The following is a 19,935-nucleotide window of genomic DNA, read 5'->3' as shown; positions in this document are numbered from 1 at the left end:
CTCAGCATGTATTGTTGCGAACACTTTTGAGGGGAGTGGATAGTACTCATTCTGTAGGGCGCATAAAAACTTGGGCAATGTGATCATCTTGAACATCGCAGCCCGACCCAAGAGTGTGAGTGGGAGCTGCCTCCAACGGGTCGTGTCCGTAGTAAAGTTCACTAGAATTCGTTCCAGGTTCTGTCGATATGACCGTTGTCGGTCCAGGGTGATATATACTCCAAGATATTGAAAACCCTCGACGGTCGTCAACAGTCGTCCCGGGAGGTCCGGCCAGTTTCCCTACCCCTTAGGGTCGTAGAGAATCTATTTGTGCCAGTTAATCTGGTAACCCGCGTACTTTCCATACTGTTCTAGCTCCAGGAACATTTCCGGTATTGTCGTCTCTGGGTATGTGATATACAAGAGGATATCATCCGCGTACAGCGATAATTTTTCTTCTGCGGCGTCCCGCTCTCCCCCTCTGAATCCCCTAATGGCTACATTCTGGCGTATCTTAGCGGCGAGCACTTCTATTGTTAGCGCAAAGAGGAGGGGAGATATAGGCCAACCCTGCCGGGTCCCCCTCCGAACCTGGAACTCTTGTGACATCACCCCGTTCACTCTTACCCTGGCGCTAGGTTCAGTGTAGAGCAGCTGAACCCACTGTCGGTATTTGAGACCAAACCTGAACTTCTGCAAGACACCCGCAAGAAACGGCCAATGAACAGCATCAAAAGCCTTCTCGGCATCAAGGGATAAGAACCAGTGTGGGTCTTCCCTTCCCTGTACCTCCTGCAGCCAGTTGTGGGTGCGACAGATTTAACCTGGTGGCCCTCTCCGGAAGGAAACCCGTTTGATCTAGTTGTACTAGGTCCGATAACACCGAACGTAGCTGCAGTGCCAGGATCGTTGCCAAGAGTTTCGCCTCTGTATTCAAGAAGGAGATGGGGCAATATGATGCGCAATCTTCCTGCGATTTCCCCTCCTTACTTATTGGGATTATCGTTGCCATGCACAAGTCCGGGGGAGTCTCCCTTCTTGTAAAGCCCCCTCAAAAAGTCCCTTCAGATGGCGTGTCAGGAGATCCGCCGTGCGTTTAAAGAATTCCGCTGGGAACCCGTTCGGGCCCGGGGCTTTACCCGGTCGCAATCTAGCCAGGGCTCCCGATGTGTCCTCCATAGTGATGTCAGACTCTAGGGTTTGCTGAGCCTCGGGGTTCAGGGAAGGCAGTTCTACATGTTCCAAGTATTGTAATGCCACCTAGTCTGTCCCCAGGTCCCTGGCCCTGTAGAAACATTCGTAGTGATCAGCAAATACCTCTGCGATCTGAGCATCAGACCTAACAAGCAATCCCTCCAAATCCCTGAGTTGCTCTACCCATCTGGCTGCGCACTCCTTTTTACTGAGCCACGCCAACACTTTGCCCGACTTATCCCCCACATCATAGAGGCGGTGCAGGGTGGCCAGGGCCGGGGTTCTGGCCTCTCCCGTCACTAGTTCTCTATGTTGCTTCTGCTGGTCTGTCAGTCTCCTAAGTGTCTCATAATCTTTTGAAACCTGGTAGTTTCTCACCAGGTCTAGAATGGTCACCTCCAACGCAGTCGTCTCAGCGTGGAGCTTTCTCCTTTCCTCTGCCAGCCTGCTTTGTGCCCTGTCTCGCATCACTGCCTTTAATGCCTCCCAGAATATCACCCTGGAGGGGACCGTCCCTTCATTTTCAGCAATATATACCTTCAGGTCTGCTCTCAGACACTTCAGAACGTTTGCATTCTGTAGATCCCACGCCGTCAATCTCCAGGAGCCTCCCTTCTTATTACGCCCCAATCCCACCGTTTCTAACTGGGAGCGATCGGAAATCCCTCTCGCTTGATATTCCGCCATATCATCTACTGTCAAGTTTAGCCGGAACATGAACATATAGTCCAACCTCGAGTTTACTTTATGTGCACCCGAGAAAAAGGAGTAGGTCTTCTGCTAAGGGTGCAGCCATCTCCAAACATCCGTAAGTCCTACATTATCCATCATTTGGGCCAACGGGGTCCGGGTCCGGTCTCTGGATGCCAATCCTGTCCGGTCCAGCCCTATGTCCATCACATCATTGAAGTCTCCCCCAAGAATCTGTGTGGTGTCAGCTGTGTCTAGGAGTATCTCTGCCACTTTCTTGAGCGTATTGACCTGTAGCTTTGAGGGGGCATACACTGAAAGTATTGTGTACGTGCGTCTGTTCCAAGTCCCCTTAACTCCTACGTATGTCCCCTGCGGGTCTGTCCATGTTTAGGCTATACAGAACGGCGTAGTCTTTTTAAGAATAATTGCCACCCCTCTCAAGTCCGTGGTGTATCCTGCGTGTGCCAAGACCTTGTACTGACCCCTGGCCAAGAAGGCACAGTTAGTCCCTTTAAGATGGGTTTCCTGCAGCAGTATTATGTCTGGGTGCAGCCTTTTAATGTATGAATTCACCAATCCCCTCAATCTTGCTGCCAAGCCCATTAACGTTCCATGTCAGGACACTGAATCCCCGTCGGTCTCGGCATTGACCTACTTGCTCACCTGCCATTCTGGAGGGTATGTCGCATTGTGTAGTCGGTCACCTGTGTGTGAAGGTGTCGTCTGGAGTACTGAAGTATGCGGCCACTGTAACATGATTGTCCCCCCTCCCATTCCCAACTCCCCCCCCCCCCCCTCCCTCTTCCCTGTCCATCCCCCAACCTGGCTCCTGTCCCACCCCCCCAGTTAACTGGACACGTCCATAACTGCCCCCCCCCCCTTCAGTCTCAGCTTCCGCAGTACCCAGGCTGTTTGCGGAGTAGGCCTGTCGCCCTCCACTGTGCCCCCCCCCCACTCAACCTAGAGGATGAATTTGCATAGCAGTTGAGCTTTCCACCCTCGTCCAATCAGCCCAACATGTGAACGAACGTAACATTGAAATAAATTACACACTAAAGAAGAAAAAAGGGGGTATGTAACTTGCGTGCCCCCACAACGATGAGCTGCTTTCTCTGGTGCCAGTCCTGTCTCCCATCAGGATTGCGAGTCTTGTGTCCCTTGCCCAGATCCTCCATCTGGCCTGGCGTTTCTTTCTCAAGCTCCCGGATAGCAGTCTCTAGGGGATGTAACGAATGTCCTTCCGTTTCCTCCGCTCCTGACCTCCGACCTTCCGTGTCGTCGTCCTCCTCCGAAGTCTTGTGATTGGCCAGGCAGCTGAATCTAGATCCAGACGCTGTTGCTGCTTTCCCCACTGAGAATGACGAGTTCAGTCTTCTTCGTTCCGAGATGTCGGTTCCTGGGTATGGTGTGGTCTGCGTATGCCTCTTTATTCTTGGTTTTATGATTCTTTGAGTCTTGGGGGGGCTACTCCTAAGATTCGCGGCTGCCATCTCGTCCCTTGTCAGGCGGCCGCGAATCTGCTGCCCCTCTAAGTATAGGACGTTCCTCAAGCCACTGCCAGGCCTCTTCCGGTCGGTTGAAGAAATGTGACTTGCCCTCGAACATTACCTTCAATTTTACCCGAAACAGCAATATATACGCCATGTGTAGGTCTCTCAGCTTTGCTTTAACCGTATCGAAGGAGCGGCGTTGTTTCTGGACCTCCTGGCTGTAGTCTGGAAAGATTATTATGTTTGTGTTTTCTAGCCGTATCTCTCCCAGCCGTCTGGCCTCCCTAAATATTAGGTCTCTGTCTGCAAAGTTCAGGAAATGCGCGATGACCGGTCTCGGCCTCGCTCTCTCCGGTGGTTTCGCCAACAGTGCCCGGTGTGCTCGCTCAATAATGAAACAGTTCGAGAATTGCTCCTGTGGGAACGTCTTCCTCAACCAGGAGTGCAGAAAATTCGGCATGTCCGCCCCCTCGATGCCTTTTCTAAAGCCCACAAAGCGGAGGTTATTGCGTCGCGCCCTGTTTTCCGCGTCATCCACTTTCCAGAGTAATTGCCGGAGTGACGCCTGAAGCTCCGCCATGTCCTTCCACAGTATGCTGAGGGAGTCTTCCGCTTCTCCTATCCTTGTCTCCGCAGTGGTCACCCTCTCAGTTAGGTTCCGGAAATCCTGGCGCAAGAGCAGAACCTCCGAGCCCACTTCGCCCATTTTGACCTCCAAGGCTGCCCTCGAGTCTTGTATGTCCGTTCTGGACGCTTGTATCACTTCCAGCAGCATTGCGCTGTCCGAGCGTGCTCCAGTTGTCACCGGGGGGACCTCTTTCTGTGGGCGTGCCGTGGCATAATTATCCACTGTCTCCTGCCTCCCAGGCAGGAGTACCGGATGTCTTTTCCCCATCTCACCCTCCTGTACGTCCTCTCTCCTCCTGCTGCTTTTACTTGTGGGGACATTTGGGGGCATCTTAGAGCCGTTTTAGGGCTCCTGTTTTACCGTCGGGCTGCCGACTAGCGTCACCTGCTGCAACCGCCATCTTGGGTAGGCTTTCGGACTGTTAGCGGTCTAGTGCGAGGGCGTTTCCTGCCCCTCACGCTATAAATTGGGTTGACTAGTTTGCCCGCGTTGTTTACACAGGCTGCTCCCTTACACACACTGGGAGTTATGCTGCACACCCCACTGCTCTAGCGAGCTCTCACTTGTTTTTAAAAAGACTCGTTTCGCTTTTTATAAAAAATTTAATTTCTTCATTGTAAATGTACCATTTGTAGTGCGCTTGCTGCTTTTACTTGTGGGGACATTTGGGGGCATCTTAGAGCCGTTTTAGGGCTCCTGTTTTACCGTCGGGCTGCCGACTAGCGTCACCTGCTGCAACCACCATCTTGGGTAGGCTTTCGGACTGTTAGCGGTCTAGTGCGAGGGCGTTTCCTGCACCTCGCGCTTCATAAATGGCGGCTCTTCGTCGCCCGCGCTGCGGGCGCGACAGAGGCAAGCCCGCCTGTGCCAGGACGGACCTAAGGCCAGAGACCCTGCCTGTTGCGGATGACACTTTCACCACATATACGAAAGAGGAATTACTCCTTCTACAGCCGTCAAACTCGCGAAACTGCCATCACGGAGTCAGATCCGATGTTCTTTTCACGCCATTCTACACTTGATTCAAGACAATGACCTAGATATCTTGTTTCTGACCGAAACCTGGACGTCGGCCTGCTCAGACTTTGACCTGGTCAATGCCCTCCCATCCGGCTTTCTTATTCAGTCCTTCCATAGATCGCAAGGAAAGGGAGGTGGCTTAGCCATAATCCACAGGGAGAAGTTGTCTTGTAGAATAGATAAGGGGCCCATTCAAGACGCAGAAAGCTGTTATTTTCGGATTCAGCTGTCGCCGAATCATTCCTTATCGGGACTTCTGGTCTATCGCCCCCCGGGGACGATAAAACAGTTTTCCACCTCCATTCTGGACCATGTTCCCGTTTTAGCAGCATCCTCTCCTAATTTTGTTTCATTGGGGGATTTGAATCTTCATTTCGACCTGCAGGAGGAGAAAATAGCATCTGACCTTAGATCTGAACTCATGACAGCCAACCTCAGGTTACATAATCTGGAACCTACACATGTGAAGGGCCATTTGTTGGATTGCGTGTTTTCTAATATCTCGCATCTTCAGACGAGCCCTCCCCTCCCCATGCCCTGGTCTGATCACTTTCCGGTGCCGTTTGAACTGAACTTCACTATGGACCCTTTTTTTCCTCCAGGTCCTAGGGCACCACGTATCTTCAAGAGAATTTGGTCTCAATTATCCGCCGAGAATCTCTCCCGTACCCTTGAACAATCAGTTCCCCCATCCGGATGTGATCCTTTGGTAGCCAATGTCGCATTCCATGATTGGCTCTGCCAAGCATTAGATACTGTTCTACCTCTTAAAGCCACTTCAAACAAAAGGAGTGGCACCAAGTCCTCTTGGTACACCCCTGAATTGGGATGTATGAGAAAAATGTAAAAAACTGGAGCGGGAATGGCGGAAGAACTGGGCGGCTAACAACAAAGATAACTATCGTGAAGCGATGAGAGCATACAAGGCGGCCCGCAATTTGACCAAAGCCGCCCATTTTGAGGAAAGAATAAGAATGGCATGTAACTCTTCTAGAGAAACATATCAGATCCTTAAAGAGCTTCTCACTGTCCCCACTCCCCCGTTAACCCAAGAGGTTAACTCTGACAAATGCAATCTACTGGCTCAGTTTTTTGACATCAAAATACAGAACATCTTAGCCAGTCTTCCTCCGAGTACCGGGAGGATTGACAAAGCAGTCCTGGAGGCCGCTTCGGATGAGAAGGTGTTTGACAGCTTTTCCCCCATCTCAAGGGAGGCCTTCTGTGTGGAGCTCTCAGCTCTAAAGAGTGGTTCCCCTTCGGACCCCATGCCCATTCGGATCCTCAAACAATTCACGAATATCATTGCAGGCCCAGCAATCGATCTTTTGAATGCCTCATTCACCTATGGCATAGTACCACCCAGCTGGAAGCAAGCCATTGTCAAGGCCCTTCTGAAAAAGCCAGGCCTTGACCCGGCTGATCTGGCTAACTACCGCCCTATCTCGCTCCTGCCTGGGCTGAATAAGATCGCCGAGAAGTTTGCCAATCGCCAGCTCTCGCACTTCTTGGAATCCAACGATCTACTAGGTCGGACGCAGACGGGCTTTCGTCCTGGCCAGGGAACCGACTCAGCCCTGATCTCGATGGTGGAGGAAGGCAGATGCATTTTGGATTCGGGAGGATCCGCTGCGGTGGTCCTCCTGGATCTAAGCGCTGCATTTGACACGGTGGATCATAATATTCTGATCCACCGTTTGGGGAAGATTGGAATGAGAGGATCTGCCCTTAAACGGCTCACATAGTACTTGAGTGACCGGACATTATCAGGTTTGCGAAGGCAATTTCAGATCTTTGCCTACCCCCCTTCAGTGCGGAGTACCGCAGGGCTCTTCATTGAGCCCTACGCTCTTTAACGTCTATATGGCCCCACTGGAGGCGGTGGTTTCACCCTTCGGGGTGAAAATCGCAACCTATGCAGACGACACCCAACTGATCGTCTCGCTGTCCCTTTTGGAAAGCCAGGGGGAAAAGTTCGCGTCATGTTTAACATCATGTCATGGATGTCGGATTCCCGGCTTAAACTAAATGGGACTAAAACGGAGCGGATGCTCCTTGGCAACCTGTGTACGACACTGTCTAAATCCATGTGGCCGGCCAGTCTAGGTGCCCCTCCAGCTCCCAAAGAAGCAATAAAAAGTCTTGGGGTTTGGCTGGAACCTGTGCTGTCAATGAGTAATCAAGCTAAACTAGTGGCAGGGACCTGCTACGGACTGCTCCGGTCGGTGCGGAAGATCCTCCCGCTACTCCCTGAAAATTCCCGGAAACTACTGGTGCAAGGATTAGTTATATCAAGGCTGGATTATAGCAATGCCCTATTCCTTGCCTCACCAGAATCCACTTTGAATGTGCTCCAAAGAGCTCAGAATGCGGCAGCACGAATGCTCACTGGTACTGCCAAAAGATCCTCAGCCAAGCCTGCACTTAAGGCCTTGCATTGGCTTCCAATCCGAGCTCGCATAAAATTCAAATCCCTCTGCATTGTGTTTAAAGCTTTGCAAGGATCGGGCCCTCCAATTCTTAGGGACCTGGTTCGCCCTTATAAACCAACGCGAGCCCTTCGCTCGGATGACGGTAACTTTGTGGTGATACCCAGAGCAAAAAAGGTGAGGTCCGGCGGCCGCCGGTTCTCCATTAACGAAGGCCAATTATGGAATGCTCTACCGCTGGCCCTGCGGAAAGAACCTAACCTAGCGAGATTCCGCAAAGCATTGAAGACTCACCTTTTCCCCCTGTAGGCTTTCTCTACAGTTACATTTGGTGGTGGTCCTGTGTTTCGTTATAGCGCTGGGACGCTCGAGGGCAGCCATGCGCTTTATAAATTCCTTTTCATTTCATTTCTCCGGATGAGTCTCTCTTGCTCTAAAGCGGCTGAGCAGCCATCGCCAGACTGAAGAGGCTCTAGGTCTCTTGCTCCCCCAAGACCCTTCACCTCCGCCTGTTGATCTCGTGTCTCTGGCTCTCCGCACCCCTGCGTTGTCTCTTAGCGCTGTCGTTTGTTGGCGTCTCTTAGGGGTGCCCAAGTTATTGGCAGCCTTGTGGGGACCAGGTAGCACCTCTTATGCCCTCCCCGTCTCTCTGTGCTTTCCGTCGCAATCCTGGGGCCGGACAATTCGGCGGAGGAGAGCAGCCGGCCACTCTGTTACAGTAAAGCCACCTGTGTACGGCTGTCGTCTGATAACACTAGGCCTCTCCCCGTAGACCTCCGCTACCCATCCAGATCCAAGCCCTCAGGAGTGAGCCCGTTGTGATGCTGTGTGGCCTGCGGGGGTCCCGGGGCCCTGCCAGTCCCACCTCCGGTTACAGCAGTCTCGTCGCGGGCGAAAGTTGTTTGCCGGTCCCTCCCTCAGATCCCGCCAGGAGCCAAACGTGTGTTGAGCTCAGGTAGAAGAGAGGCTGCTGCCCCCTCTGAGCCTGGTGTGCAGGTTTCTAAGTGCGGCTGACCCCGCACATCCAAGGGGTGTTCGGCCGCCGCCAGGGTGTCTTGCCGCGTTTCTCAGGGGTGTGACAGTGCTCCGCTAGGCCCCTTGCCGCCACCACTCTCCCAACGTTATCCAGGCGGGGACCGGGATCGGGCCCCACAGCGCCGCCGGAGCATTACCGCGTCTCCGGGCGCCATCTTGGTGCAGGTGTTCTCGCGGCTCCCGGTCTCCTCAGGGGGGCCGCTTCCAGGTTCTGCTCAGGGCTGGTAGGCTCTTCTTTGTGTCCCCCACGCGTGGCAGCCCTGGGCAGCGGGGCAAGGAACAAGATTTTACCGTGTCCGGCTCATCCCGGCACCGACGGCCACCATCTTGGTGTAGTCGGGCTCACGAGCGGGTGATTCCGGAGCGATTTTCTCCGCCGGAGCACCGAGCTTCTCCAATTTTCTTGCTGCTATATGATGTAGGACACCTTTGGACCCACTGCCATAATTTTTGGATAGCAGGACTGGGTATTTCGCCAGATCATGAAGCAGCTCATCGGGAGCTCCGCGGTTGCACGTCCTAACCGGCCATGCTGTTGGCCACGCCCCCCAATCAAAGGGATTCTTAAGCAATACCTTTGTAGTAAAAAAAAAAAAGGGGGGGTGGGGTTTTCTAGTTATGAATCTGCGGAAGTTCAAAAGTTGGTTGATTTACAGATTTCTCGATGGAGGGCATCCATCTTTTGATGGCAATTCTCAGGCATGGGGACTGACCATCTGGTTGGTTGTGAAGGACGCTTACCTGTTAATACCAATTTTCCCCAGTTGTCCGAAGGTTCTTACAGTTCCTCTGGTCAGATCAGGTTTGGGACTTCAAAGTGATACTCTTCAGCCTTTCTTCTGCCCATGGTGCTTCCCAAAGCTGCTAAAATCAAGGGTAGCTTGGTTGCGGTCAAGGGGTTGCAGATTGAGAAGATACCCAAACATGATCTTTGTGGCACAAGACAGGAATACACAGCTGAATCAAGCTTACTTGGCTGTTTTCTATCAGGAGGACTTGGCATTCATCATCAAATCAATTAAAATCGAATCAGATTCTGGAATTCAGGATGGAATTCTCAGTTTTGCTACAGATTCCCAGGAAGCATCAAAAAAGGACGGAGGAGAGTGATTGCATCAGATTGGATTTCTCTTCATACTCTGGTAAGGATAGATGGACCTCTATTGTCTTCTAGCCAAGAGATCTTTCGAGGTCCATTATATTATAAGGCCCTAGGACAACAGAAAACTAAGCACCTTCAGACGGGAATTTCCTATTCTGCTGAAGTGATTCTGACAGAAGTGTCCATAACACCTGGTGATAGAACCATAAGGAAGCGTGGAACAGTCAAGTAATCGTTTGGCCCAATCAAAAAGTATGCTTTAAAAGAGTATAATCAGAGCCTCTGATCCGGACATAGAATGAAGAAATTCCTATCTTTTCAGTTTTATACGGACACAAAGGATTATCCCGCCGTTAGTCTTTTGAAGAGTTCTACCAGAAGCAGAACTGGCTACGTTGGGGATAAGTATGTTAAATCGTTATAATATTTAGATGATGTATTGTTCTTGGATTTAATGGTAATGAATGCACTGAGATGATTGGTATTTTGTGATGCAATTATCAAGTATAGGTATCGGAGTTAGCATTTCTCTTAAGGAGGTAAAAACCATCCTTCAGGGCACACATTGCTAATGCCACCCTTCACGCACAGAAAGAGGACAACAGGAGGATGTTACATTACATAGTATTCTGGACATTAATGGTTATGCAAGTCACATGTTTGAAGGCCTACTGATGTATTAATTGGATTGTAGCCTATTGATGGCTGCTTTAAAAATTCAGTAAAGTAAAGCATAATCGATGCCTCCGTGTTCTTAATCAAATTAAAACTTTCCTTCTTTATAGTTAGGACTTTTTCATTTTTGAGATAGCCATTAATTATAGAATACCCTTTGAAACAAAGTGTGACGATAATTCACAAGGCTGATCATGGAAATGGAGTTGTAGTATCTGAAAAGGGGACAGGGATAAGTCTGAGTGTAGGACACTTGCCCATCGCCTGCATCTCTTCTCGAAGCGCCACCAGCTTCTCCCTTTCCATGGCTGCATAATACTGATCAACACCAATAACTGGCCTATTGACAAAGCCATCCATCTGAAAGGAAAAATACCAGCTTGTGAGCAACACACGCAGAGGAAAGGTGACAAAAGGCGAGTGCAACAGAGCCCACTATTGTACATAGTCACAGAACAATACTTATGCAGAGTTCACAAACAAGACCCTTGAAGGCTCAGAATGGCTTCAACAAATAGGGACAGACTACATCAAAGAAAAGAAGCACCAGAGACGTAATCTCATTGTAAAACAATCAAGGTGAAGAACACTTTCAATGTGATCAAGAACAAATTCTATGTGTCGGCTACATATAACACAATGTATATTCAAGTAATTGTGAATGACTGCTACTCCTGCGGCACTCACTGACGGGAGATGAATAAGGAAATCCCAGGTTGTTTAACCATTCCAACTTCTTCAATGGAGCACTTACCGGACGCACCATCGGACTTACTACCGGGCTTACAACTACCCGGTTTTTGGGAGGCTTCCTCTGTGGTGCTGGAAGAGAAGAGGCGAAGGCAGGTGGATCATCAGGAAAAACCTGAGAGAAGGACTTCTCGCAGACCTTGTACTTGATAACGGAGGTTGCCTTAAACAAAGGAGACATGAATATAGTCACCTGCTCAACAAAGCAGCACATGAAAGGCAGAATATGCAAATCAAATGAGGGACAATAACAAATTATAAAGAAGAAACGGACTTCAGAGAAAATAAAAGCAGCTAAATGATCATTCCGAAATTAATGGGTAAGTAATCGAATACTTATAGTAACAATGTGTAACCAAATGCTTGCTTTGACAAAATGTATTCAAGTTCTAGGTCAGATGGGCTCAGTTTCCTGGTTAAAAATAGAAACCTCGAAAATTTTGATCAGAAATCCACCTAAATAATTTCTGGGCAAAGCTAAACTTACTCTATTCTCACTAAGTATCAAAAAGGCTGAACATAGCACAAACTTTTAGCGAATTGACGCATAAAAGTAACCAGTAGTGGACACATTTGTAGGAAACTAGATATATATATATATATATATATATATACACACACTACACCAAAATGAGGTATAGTTTGTATAGAGTCCAGGTGACCCCAGAGGTAAGCAGAGGTTAAAGTTAGATAGAACCTAACTCCATTTGTGGTAGAGTGGTCGAGCAGTAAGGCAGTGTCAGAGGACAGTGTAAAGCATTTGATGTACACACTCAGTCGGCAAATTAATTCAAACACTCAATAACTGAACTCTAGGCCAATTGTGTTTGTATGGAAAATGCTACTTACCAGTATGCATCTGTTCTTGTCATGTAGGGCTGCAGAACCACACACTATAGCATTAGATCACCATCTGGTGGTGGGCCCGGATGATTACACTTTGTTGTTGTCTTGGAAGGGTCTTTTGTCTGTTGGATGACTCCTCCCTTAGTCCGTAGTGCGCATGGGCATCGACACCATCCTTAGATTGTTTTCGCCACTGAGCAAATGATGGAGTTGTACGAGTACAGAAAAATATGACCATGTGTTGAGTATCTAAATAAGATAATACTGGAACAGATACAGGTAGCCGGGGAGGCGTGTGTGGTTCTGCAGCCCTACATGCCAAGAACAGATGCATACTGGTAAGTAGCATTTTCCGTTCGAGGCATATGGCTGCAGACCACACACTATAGCATAGATTGCACAGCAGTTTTTCCCTTAGCGGCGACCACCCGTATCTGTTGCAGTAGTCTGAAATAACATTTTGAGTACAGCCTGGCCCACACTTGCTTGTTGTTTTGCCTGCACATCTACACAGTAGTGTTTTGTAAATGGGTGCGGTATAGACCATGTAGCTGCTTTACAGATATCATCTATTGGTATGTTTCCCAAGAATGCCATAGATGCCCCTAACTTGCGGGTAGAATGAGCCCTAGGGGGAATGGATAGTGTGCGTTTTTCTTTTTGGTAACAAATTTGAAAGCACTTAACAATCCATCTTGCAATGCCTGATCTTGAAATAGGATTTCCCTTATGTGGAGGGGAAAAGGACACAAACAGTTGTTTAGTTTTACTGAATGGTTTTGTCCTATCAATGTAGTAGAGAAGCGCTCTTTTTACATCTAATATATGTAAATCTCTTTCTGCAACCGTTTACGGTTGGGGAAAAAATACCAGCAACTCAATAGATTGGTTGAGTTGGAACAGTGAAATGCCCTTTGGCAGAAACTTTGTATTTGTTTTAAGAACCACTTTATTGTGATGAAGTTGTATAAATGATTCTTGAATTGTTAATGCCTTGATCTCACTCACTCTTCACGGTGAGGTAACAGCTTCTAGAAAGGCTACTTTCCATGTAAGAAACTAATTCACACTTCTGTAATGGTTCGAAAGGAGGACCCATAAGTCTGGTGAGGACAATATTTAAATTCCATACCGGAGATGGTGGTATTCTGGGAGGAATTATTCTTTTGAGTCCTTACATAAACGCTTTGATTGCAGGTACTCTAAACAAAGGCAAATGTCTGTTTTGAAGACATGCTGCTATGGCAGCAAGATGTAACCTAATTGAGGAGTACGCTAAGTTAGATCTTTGCAGATGTAACAGGTAGCATATGAGGTTTTGTATGGAAACATCTATGGGGTTGACGTTATTTGTACAATACACAACAAACCTTTTCCACTTTGCTGCATAACATGCTCTAGTGGTAGGACGTCTTGCTTCTTTAATTACATTCATGCAATCTGGAGATAAATTTAGATATCCAAAGACTAAGACCTCAGGAGCCAAATCGCTAGATTGAGCTGCATTGGGTCTGGATGCATAATCTCTCCATGGTTCTGTGTCAGTAGATGTGAGGAGAGTTTTAATTAGTGATGTGGTACTACTGAGAAATCTAGTAGCGTGGTGTACCACGGTTGTCTTGTCCACGTTGGTGCTATGACAATCAATGTGAGAGAATGTTTCTGTAGCTTGCATACCACTAATGGAATTAGTGGGAGAGGTGGAAAAGCGTACGCAAATTTGTTTGACCAGTTCATCCATACCGCATTTCCTTTGGATAATGGGTGTGGGTATCTGGCGGCGTTTGGAGTTGTGATGTGTAGCAAACAGATCTCGCTCTGGTTGACCCCACTTTTGAATAAATGGTGAAGAACTTGAGGATGAATTCCCATTCGTGTACCTGTTGTCTCTGACGACTTAACAGATCTGCAACTTGATTGTGAACTCCTGGTAGATGTTCTGCTAACAGAAAAATGTTTTGAGGAATGGCCCACCTCCATATGCTCTGCGCCAGCTGGGAGAGCTGTAGGGAGTGTGTCCCCCCTTGCTTTTGAATGTAGTACATTGCTGTCATATTGTTCGTTCGGACTAGTACAGCTTTGTTTGATAGGTAATGTTGAAACAATTTTAGAGCTAGAAAAATCGCTAGTAACTCCAGATGGTCATTGTCCATGTACCTTGTACTGTGTGTCTTTGGAAATGCGCCCCCCATCCTGTGAGAGATGAGTCTGCGGTTAGTACCATTTGTGGAACAGGTTCTATAAACAGCCGGCCCTTGGAAAGGTTTTTGGTGTTCCACCATTGCAGAGAGCGATATGTCCAGTCGTCTACCACCACCAGGTCTGTTATTTGTTGCTGAGCCTGATTCCATTGACTTGCCAAGCATTCTTGTATGGGGCGCATTTGTAGTCTTGCATGTGGTACTATGAAAATGCAAGATGCCATCATTCCTATTAGTTGCATGAACACCCGAGCTTGTAGTGAGTGTTGTGGCTGGAATCTTTTGATGAGATTCTGCATATTTTGTATTCTTGTTGGGTTGGAGTATGCTATTGCTTTGGAGGTATCTATTGTGGCACCTAGATTCTGCTGGGACAGGGACGGTTGGAGATGTGACCTCTTTTGATTTACTGTAAATCCTAAGTTGTACAGCAGGCAGATCGTTTGATGCGTGTGCTGTACACATTGGTTGTATGACTTGGATTTTATTAACCAGTCGTCCAGATATGGGAAGACATGAATGTTGTCCCTTCTTAAGTGTGCTGCTACTACTGCTAGACACTTTGTGAACACTCAAAGTGCTGTAGTTACCGCAAGTACTATGTGAGATTGATGAATGGAAATGTGGAAGTAGGCGTCCTTGAGGTCTAATGTGGCAAGGAAGTCGCTTTTCCTTAGCAACAGTAGAACCTGTTGTAGTGTGACCATATGAAAGTGGTCTGATTGTATGTACAGGTTTAGGGGTGTTGGATCTAGAATAGGTCTGAGGGACCCGTCCTTTTTGGGTATGAAAAAATAAAGTGTAAACACCTGTGTTCTAATGTTCTTTTGGTACTGGTTCTCCCACCATTCAACTCAGAGGCCACTGAAGTCATCTGCGGCGTACCCCAAGGGTCCTCACTCAGTCCCACCCTCTTCAACGTATACATGAGCCCCCTCGCGGCCATCACACGCCAACACAACCTCAACATCATCGCGGATGACACTCAACTGATCCTATCACTCACCAAAGACCCTAACACCGCCAAAACCAACCTACATGAAGGAATGAAAGAAGTAGCCGAGTGGATGAAGCACAGCCGTCTGAAACTGAACTCAGACAAAACAGAAGTCCTTATCTTAGGTACCTCCCCCTCCGCTTGGGATGACTCTTGGTGGCCAGAGGCCCTTGGAAAAGCACCCATCCCAACGGACCACGCACGGAACCAGGGCGTTATCCTGGACTCCTCACTCTCTATGAACAGACAAGTCAACGCCGTTTCATCATCATGCTTCAACATTCTTCGCATGCTCAAAAAAACATTTCGCTGGATCCCAACCGAAACCAGAAAAACAGTCACCCATGCACTGATTACAAGCCGCCTGGACTACGGAAACACCCTATACGCCGGTATCACCGCAAAACTCCAGAAAAAACTCCAACGCATCCAGAACGCATCAGCCAGACTCATACTAGACATCCCGCGTAAAGACCACATCTCTAGTCACCTGAAAAACCTCCACTGGCTCCCCGTCAATAAGAGGATTACTTTCCGCCTCCTAACCCACGCACACAAAGCACTTTACGAACTTGGACCCGAATGCCTCAACACACTACTTTCCTTCTACACCCCCTCTAGCCAGCTACGATCTTCCAACCAAGCCCTTGCTACCGTACCTCGCATCAATAAAACCACCATGGGAGGTAGATCCTTCTCTAACCTCGCAGCTAAAACCTGGAACTCACTCCCCACTCACCTTCGTCTCACTCAGAACCACCTAGCATTCAGAAAGCAACTTAAAACTTGGATATTTGACAAGTAATTCCCCACCCTTCTTCAAGCGCCTTGAGACCCTCCGGGTATGTAGCGCGCTATACAAATCTCTTGACTTGACTTGACAGTAGTGATTCCACCTCTTGTCTTAATAGTAGGAGGTGTTCCTGTGACATGGGATGCTGTCTGGGTGGTATTGTTGGAGGGTTGGAAGTGAGCTCCAGGCAATAACCTGACTGAATTATTTGTCTCACCCACCTGTCTGTAGTGATGGAGTTCCAGACAGGTAGGAACTGTTGTAATCTCCCCCCGACAGGAGTGGAATGGTCTGGGGGGATGGAAGGGAAGTCACTTATTGGGGGTAGAGGCGTTGCGATTGTTGTTGCCTCTGCCTTTATTGTTGTTTCCTCTATACCCTCCTCTATAATATCCCATACTGGGAGAGGTTTGGTTGGGCGCTTTGTAAGAAGAGGAGGTGATATCAGTTTGGAAACCTTTGGAGGCACCCCTATATAAGGAGCGACGAAAGGAAGGTCTATGGGCTTGCGTTTGTAAAGCTCCAATTGATTTTGTCGTATCTTTACCTTTCTTCATCTTTTCTAGTGCACTGTCCACTGATGGCCCGAAAAGATGCTGTTGGTCTAATATACTGGCTTGTACTTCTGGTTTAAACCCAGAGATGCGTAACCATGCATGTCTGAGCAACAGTACCCCTGTATGTATTGCTCTAGAAGCTGTGTCTGCAGTGTCTAGTGCGCATCTTATGGAGGTATTTGTTATAACCTTGCCTTCCTGTATTAGGTCAGAAGCCCCAGTCTTATATTGTTCTGGCAGTTGTTGCATGAGTGACTCTAACTCATAATGAGCTCTGTCATATCTCGCTAACAGGGCTTGAGTGTTAGCAATCCTCCATATGCTGGCTGCTTGTGAGATGGTGCGTTTTCCTGACGCATCTAAAAGCTTAGACTCTTTGTCGGGGGTGGAGCATCCCCTGTTGTCTGCGAGTTGGCTCTCTTTCTCGCATGACACCACCAGAGAGTCTAGTGGCAACTGTCCTTTAATGTTTGCTGGATCAGTTGGAGCCGCTTTGTACTTCTTTTCCAGTCTGGGGTTATTTACCCTGGCTCTTTAAATATTTCTGGTGCGTGTCTTACCACTCCATTAAGTATTGGCAGTGTGGTTGTGGTTTTATGTGACGTTAACAGTGTGTCCATTAGAAAGTCTTCTTCTACTGGATCTGTATGTAAGTCCACTCCATAAAAAGTGGCTGCTCTGTGAATGAGCTGCGTGAACCAAACCGTGTCATCTGGAGGATGCCTCGTCTTGTGGTAGATCTGGTGCATTATAATCTTCCCAATGGTCACTTGATGGCCCAGTCATATCCTCTGGGTCATTAATATCATCCATTTGATGCTCACTCTCTACCTCTTGTGAGTAGGTATCCCCATAATACTCATCTTATGGTATAAAGCTATGAGTACGAGCTGGTGAATGTACAGGAGAGATCTCTACTGGCATTTCTACCTCTGGTGAACGAATTTTTATAGGGGAAGTTTGAACATGCTTTTTCAGAGGAACTGGCGGTGGTTTAGGATAGTAGATTTTCTTCTTTTCAGGCACTGTGTATACATGTCCAGTCTTTGGATGAATTTTAAGAGTATTTTGCCTTGCATCAGGTTGGAAAAGCTCTTCTATTGGCAAATCCTTTTTCGGCGCGGATTTATCTTGCTTGGGGTCGAAAAGTTTAGACTTCGCAGTTTCTATTGTCTTTGGAACTGTTTTTGGTTTCAATTCCGAAGACTTTTCTTGTCTTTTCTTTGGATCTGTGCTTTTTGTATCCAAAGCCTTTGTTCCCGGGTGTTTAGATTTGCCAGCCTTTGGAGCCGAAGTATGTTTCGGTATCAGAACTGTCTTCGCGTCCACTTTTTTCGGAACCGGGGTCGTTTTCGGTTCGGTAACTTTGGGAACCTCTGAGCGCCGAACTTGGTTTCGGCTCGCCTGTTTTCAGTACCGATGGATGTTCCGGTGCCAGTGTTGACTTTGGCTTAAGAATCTTCTGCTTTTCGGGACCGACAGACTGACTCGAGCCTGAGTCGACTGGAGGCCTTTTAGTACTCTTCGCTGCCGAGCCTGAAGGCGGGGCGTCGGAAGGTTTTGGTCGGTGTGCACCTGCACCCGAAGGTGGAGGTGGAACCGAAGCCTGTCCCGGTAAGGTGGGTGAACAGGGTCGACGCTCTTACTCACGACCTGTTGACCAGCTGGAAGAAGATGGTCATCTTCGGATCGATCCTCTGCACCGGAAGCTGAATCCTCCGCTTCAGAAGCGACGTCTTCTTGCTGTTCTTCGGCGTCTACCTCGATCGGCGCCTCGTCGATGAGGTCTGGTGTCGACGACGATGACTGCTCCATGGCTCTTCGAGCTAGACAGTCCCGGATTGTTTTCTTGGACCGGAATGAAGCGCAGGCCTCACAGTCTCTACTCTCGTGCTCTGGGGACAAGCACAGGTTGCAAACCTCATGAAGGTCAGTGTGGGGAAATTTGTGTCCACACTGAAGGCACTTCTTGAAGGGTGTTCTTTCCATGAGCCAAAGGCCCAATGCGCAGATGGGCCCGACGGCCCCGACGAACGCTGGAATCGAGAAATATAGCCTTTCTTCGACGCGTGTAACCGGAATCCGTGTCGAAGACGGTGTCGATGTTGTAGATTGATTTATGGATTCTAAAAGAGATAGGTAATGGGACCGAACAATAAAGACATCCGAGCCCGATGGCAGAAAAAAACATTCTAAGGATAAAGTCTATGCCCATGCGCACTACAATCTAAGGGAGGAGTCATCCAACAGACAAAGATTCTTCCAAGACAACAAAGTGTAATCATCCAGGCCCACCACCAGATGGTGATCTAATGCTATAGTGTGTGGTCTGCAGCCCATATGCCTCAAACAAAAATACACTGTTTATTTTTAGAACCAAGCAAGCCTGGCACAGGTAAGCATTAAAAACTTTTCAGTAATAAGTTACTGGATATAGAACAGTTTGAAAATGCAATAGGAATTGTACTTTGTTTGATTTACAGGGGATGTAGTAGGTTGCTACACTTAGCAAATAGGGTACATTGAAATAAATAGACTTTCAGTAAATTACAGGTAAGTTACTCTTCACGTTACTTTTCTAACTCAGTGCTGGATACCTAGATTCAGCACTGGGAAATCTCCGGTAAACAGATATGTAATTACGTTTTGGTTATTCGCATGATTTTTAAATAATATCTTTAGATTTCAAAACTCCACACTTAAACATTTTGGAAGAAAATTGTCAATGTTATCCTATGGAAGAAAAACAGGTTATCGGTTCACAGGTAAGTAATCGGCTGTGGGAGTTAAGGTTTTGGGGTTAGGCTCAGGGGTCCCTCAGGGTCAGTGGTGCACTGTTGAACCCTCAGCGGCACTAGGGCGGCCAGGTTCAGAGTGTTGAGGCCAATGTTATCCAAAGGATGATAGGGGCCTCCGGTTGGCGGCCGGGTGCAGAGTGCTGTTTTGAAGTCGGGTGCCCTGTTTTCAATGGAGAACCTCCAATTTGAAAAAGCACTGCAGGCAGGGAGACGAAGGACGCCTGGGTGCGACCACCACTTGGAGAGGTAAGTTTGGAAGTTAAGGGTTGGTTAGGCACCGTCGGTTTGGGCACACAAGGCCGTGGGGCGTCAGGTGCAGGGGGGCCTTTTGGAGTCTGATCTTCTCACCAGCTCCTGGTTGCGGTTAGGGGGGCCTTCTGGATTTAGGCTGCAGGCGTCAGCTGGAGGCTAAAGGCAGGTCAGGGGTCACCGGATCTCGGGTCAGGATCGCCGGGGTGACGACCTCGTGGTGTTTTTCAACTCTAGCTCGGGCCGGGTTAGGCGGGTGCAGAGTGGGTTGGATTAGCGGTCCCTGGCTGCTGCCAGAGGTTGCTGTTGAACAAATCCAGTGTTCATAGGAGAAGTGGTCTTTGGAAGTGAAGGCAGGTCGGTCGTCTGGGGTTTTTGAGGTTGCTGGCTGCAGGGTACACCGGGATTTAGCAGGAGCAGGTTCGAGGGGAGACAGGACGGCAGGGCTTGGGCCAAGTCAGTGGGAGACTTCCTCTTGTTAGCTGTCTGCACGGCT

At 48.4% G+C, this 19,935-nt stretch overlaps 1 protein-coding gene across 1 annotated transcript in view; it reads right to left on the bottom strand.

The window, feature by feature from the left end:
- Positions 1 to 19,935, bottom strand: part of BAZ1A (bromodomain adjacent to zinc finger domain 1A) — a 510,573-nt gene that overhangs the window by 405,505 nt on the left and 85,133 nt on the right. Inside the window, exons 6-7 of the mRNA XM_086936946.1 lie at positions 11,003 to 11,161; positions 10,506 to 10,608 (exon numbers count right to left, since the gene is read on the bottom strand). Of these exons, the coding sequence (XP_086793072.1) occupies positions 10,506 to 10,608; positions 11,003 to 11,161 (262 nt within the window). The remainder of the gene's footprint in view (positions 1 to 10,505; positions 10,609 to 11,002; positions 11,162 to 19,935) is intronic.

The sequence above is a fragment of the Lissotriton vulgaris genome, chromosome 9 (assembly GCF_964263255.1).
Source record: "Lissotriton vulgaris chromosome 9, aLisVul1.2, whole genome shotgun sequence".
Taxonomy (NCBI): Eukaryota; Metazoa; Chordata; class Amphibia; order Caudata; family Salamandridae; genus Lissotriton; species Lissotriton vulgaris.
The sequence above is the reverse complement of the archived record's forward strand: the minus strand, read 5'-3'. Positions and strand labels throughout refer to the sequence as shown.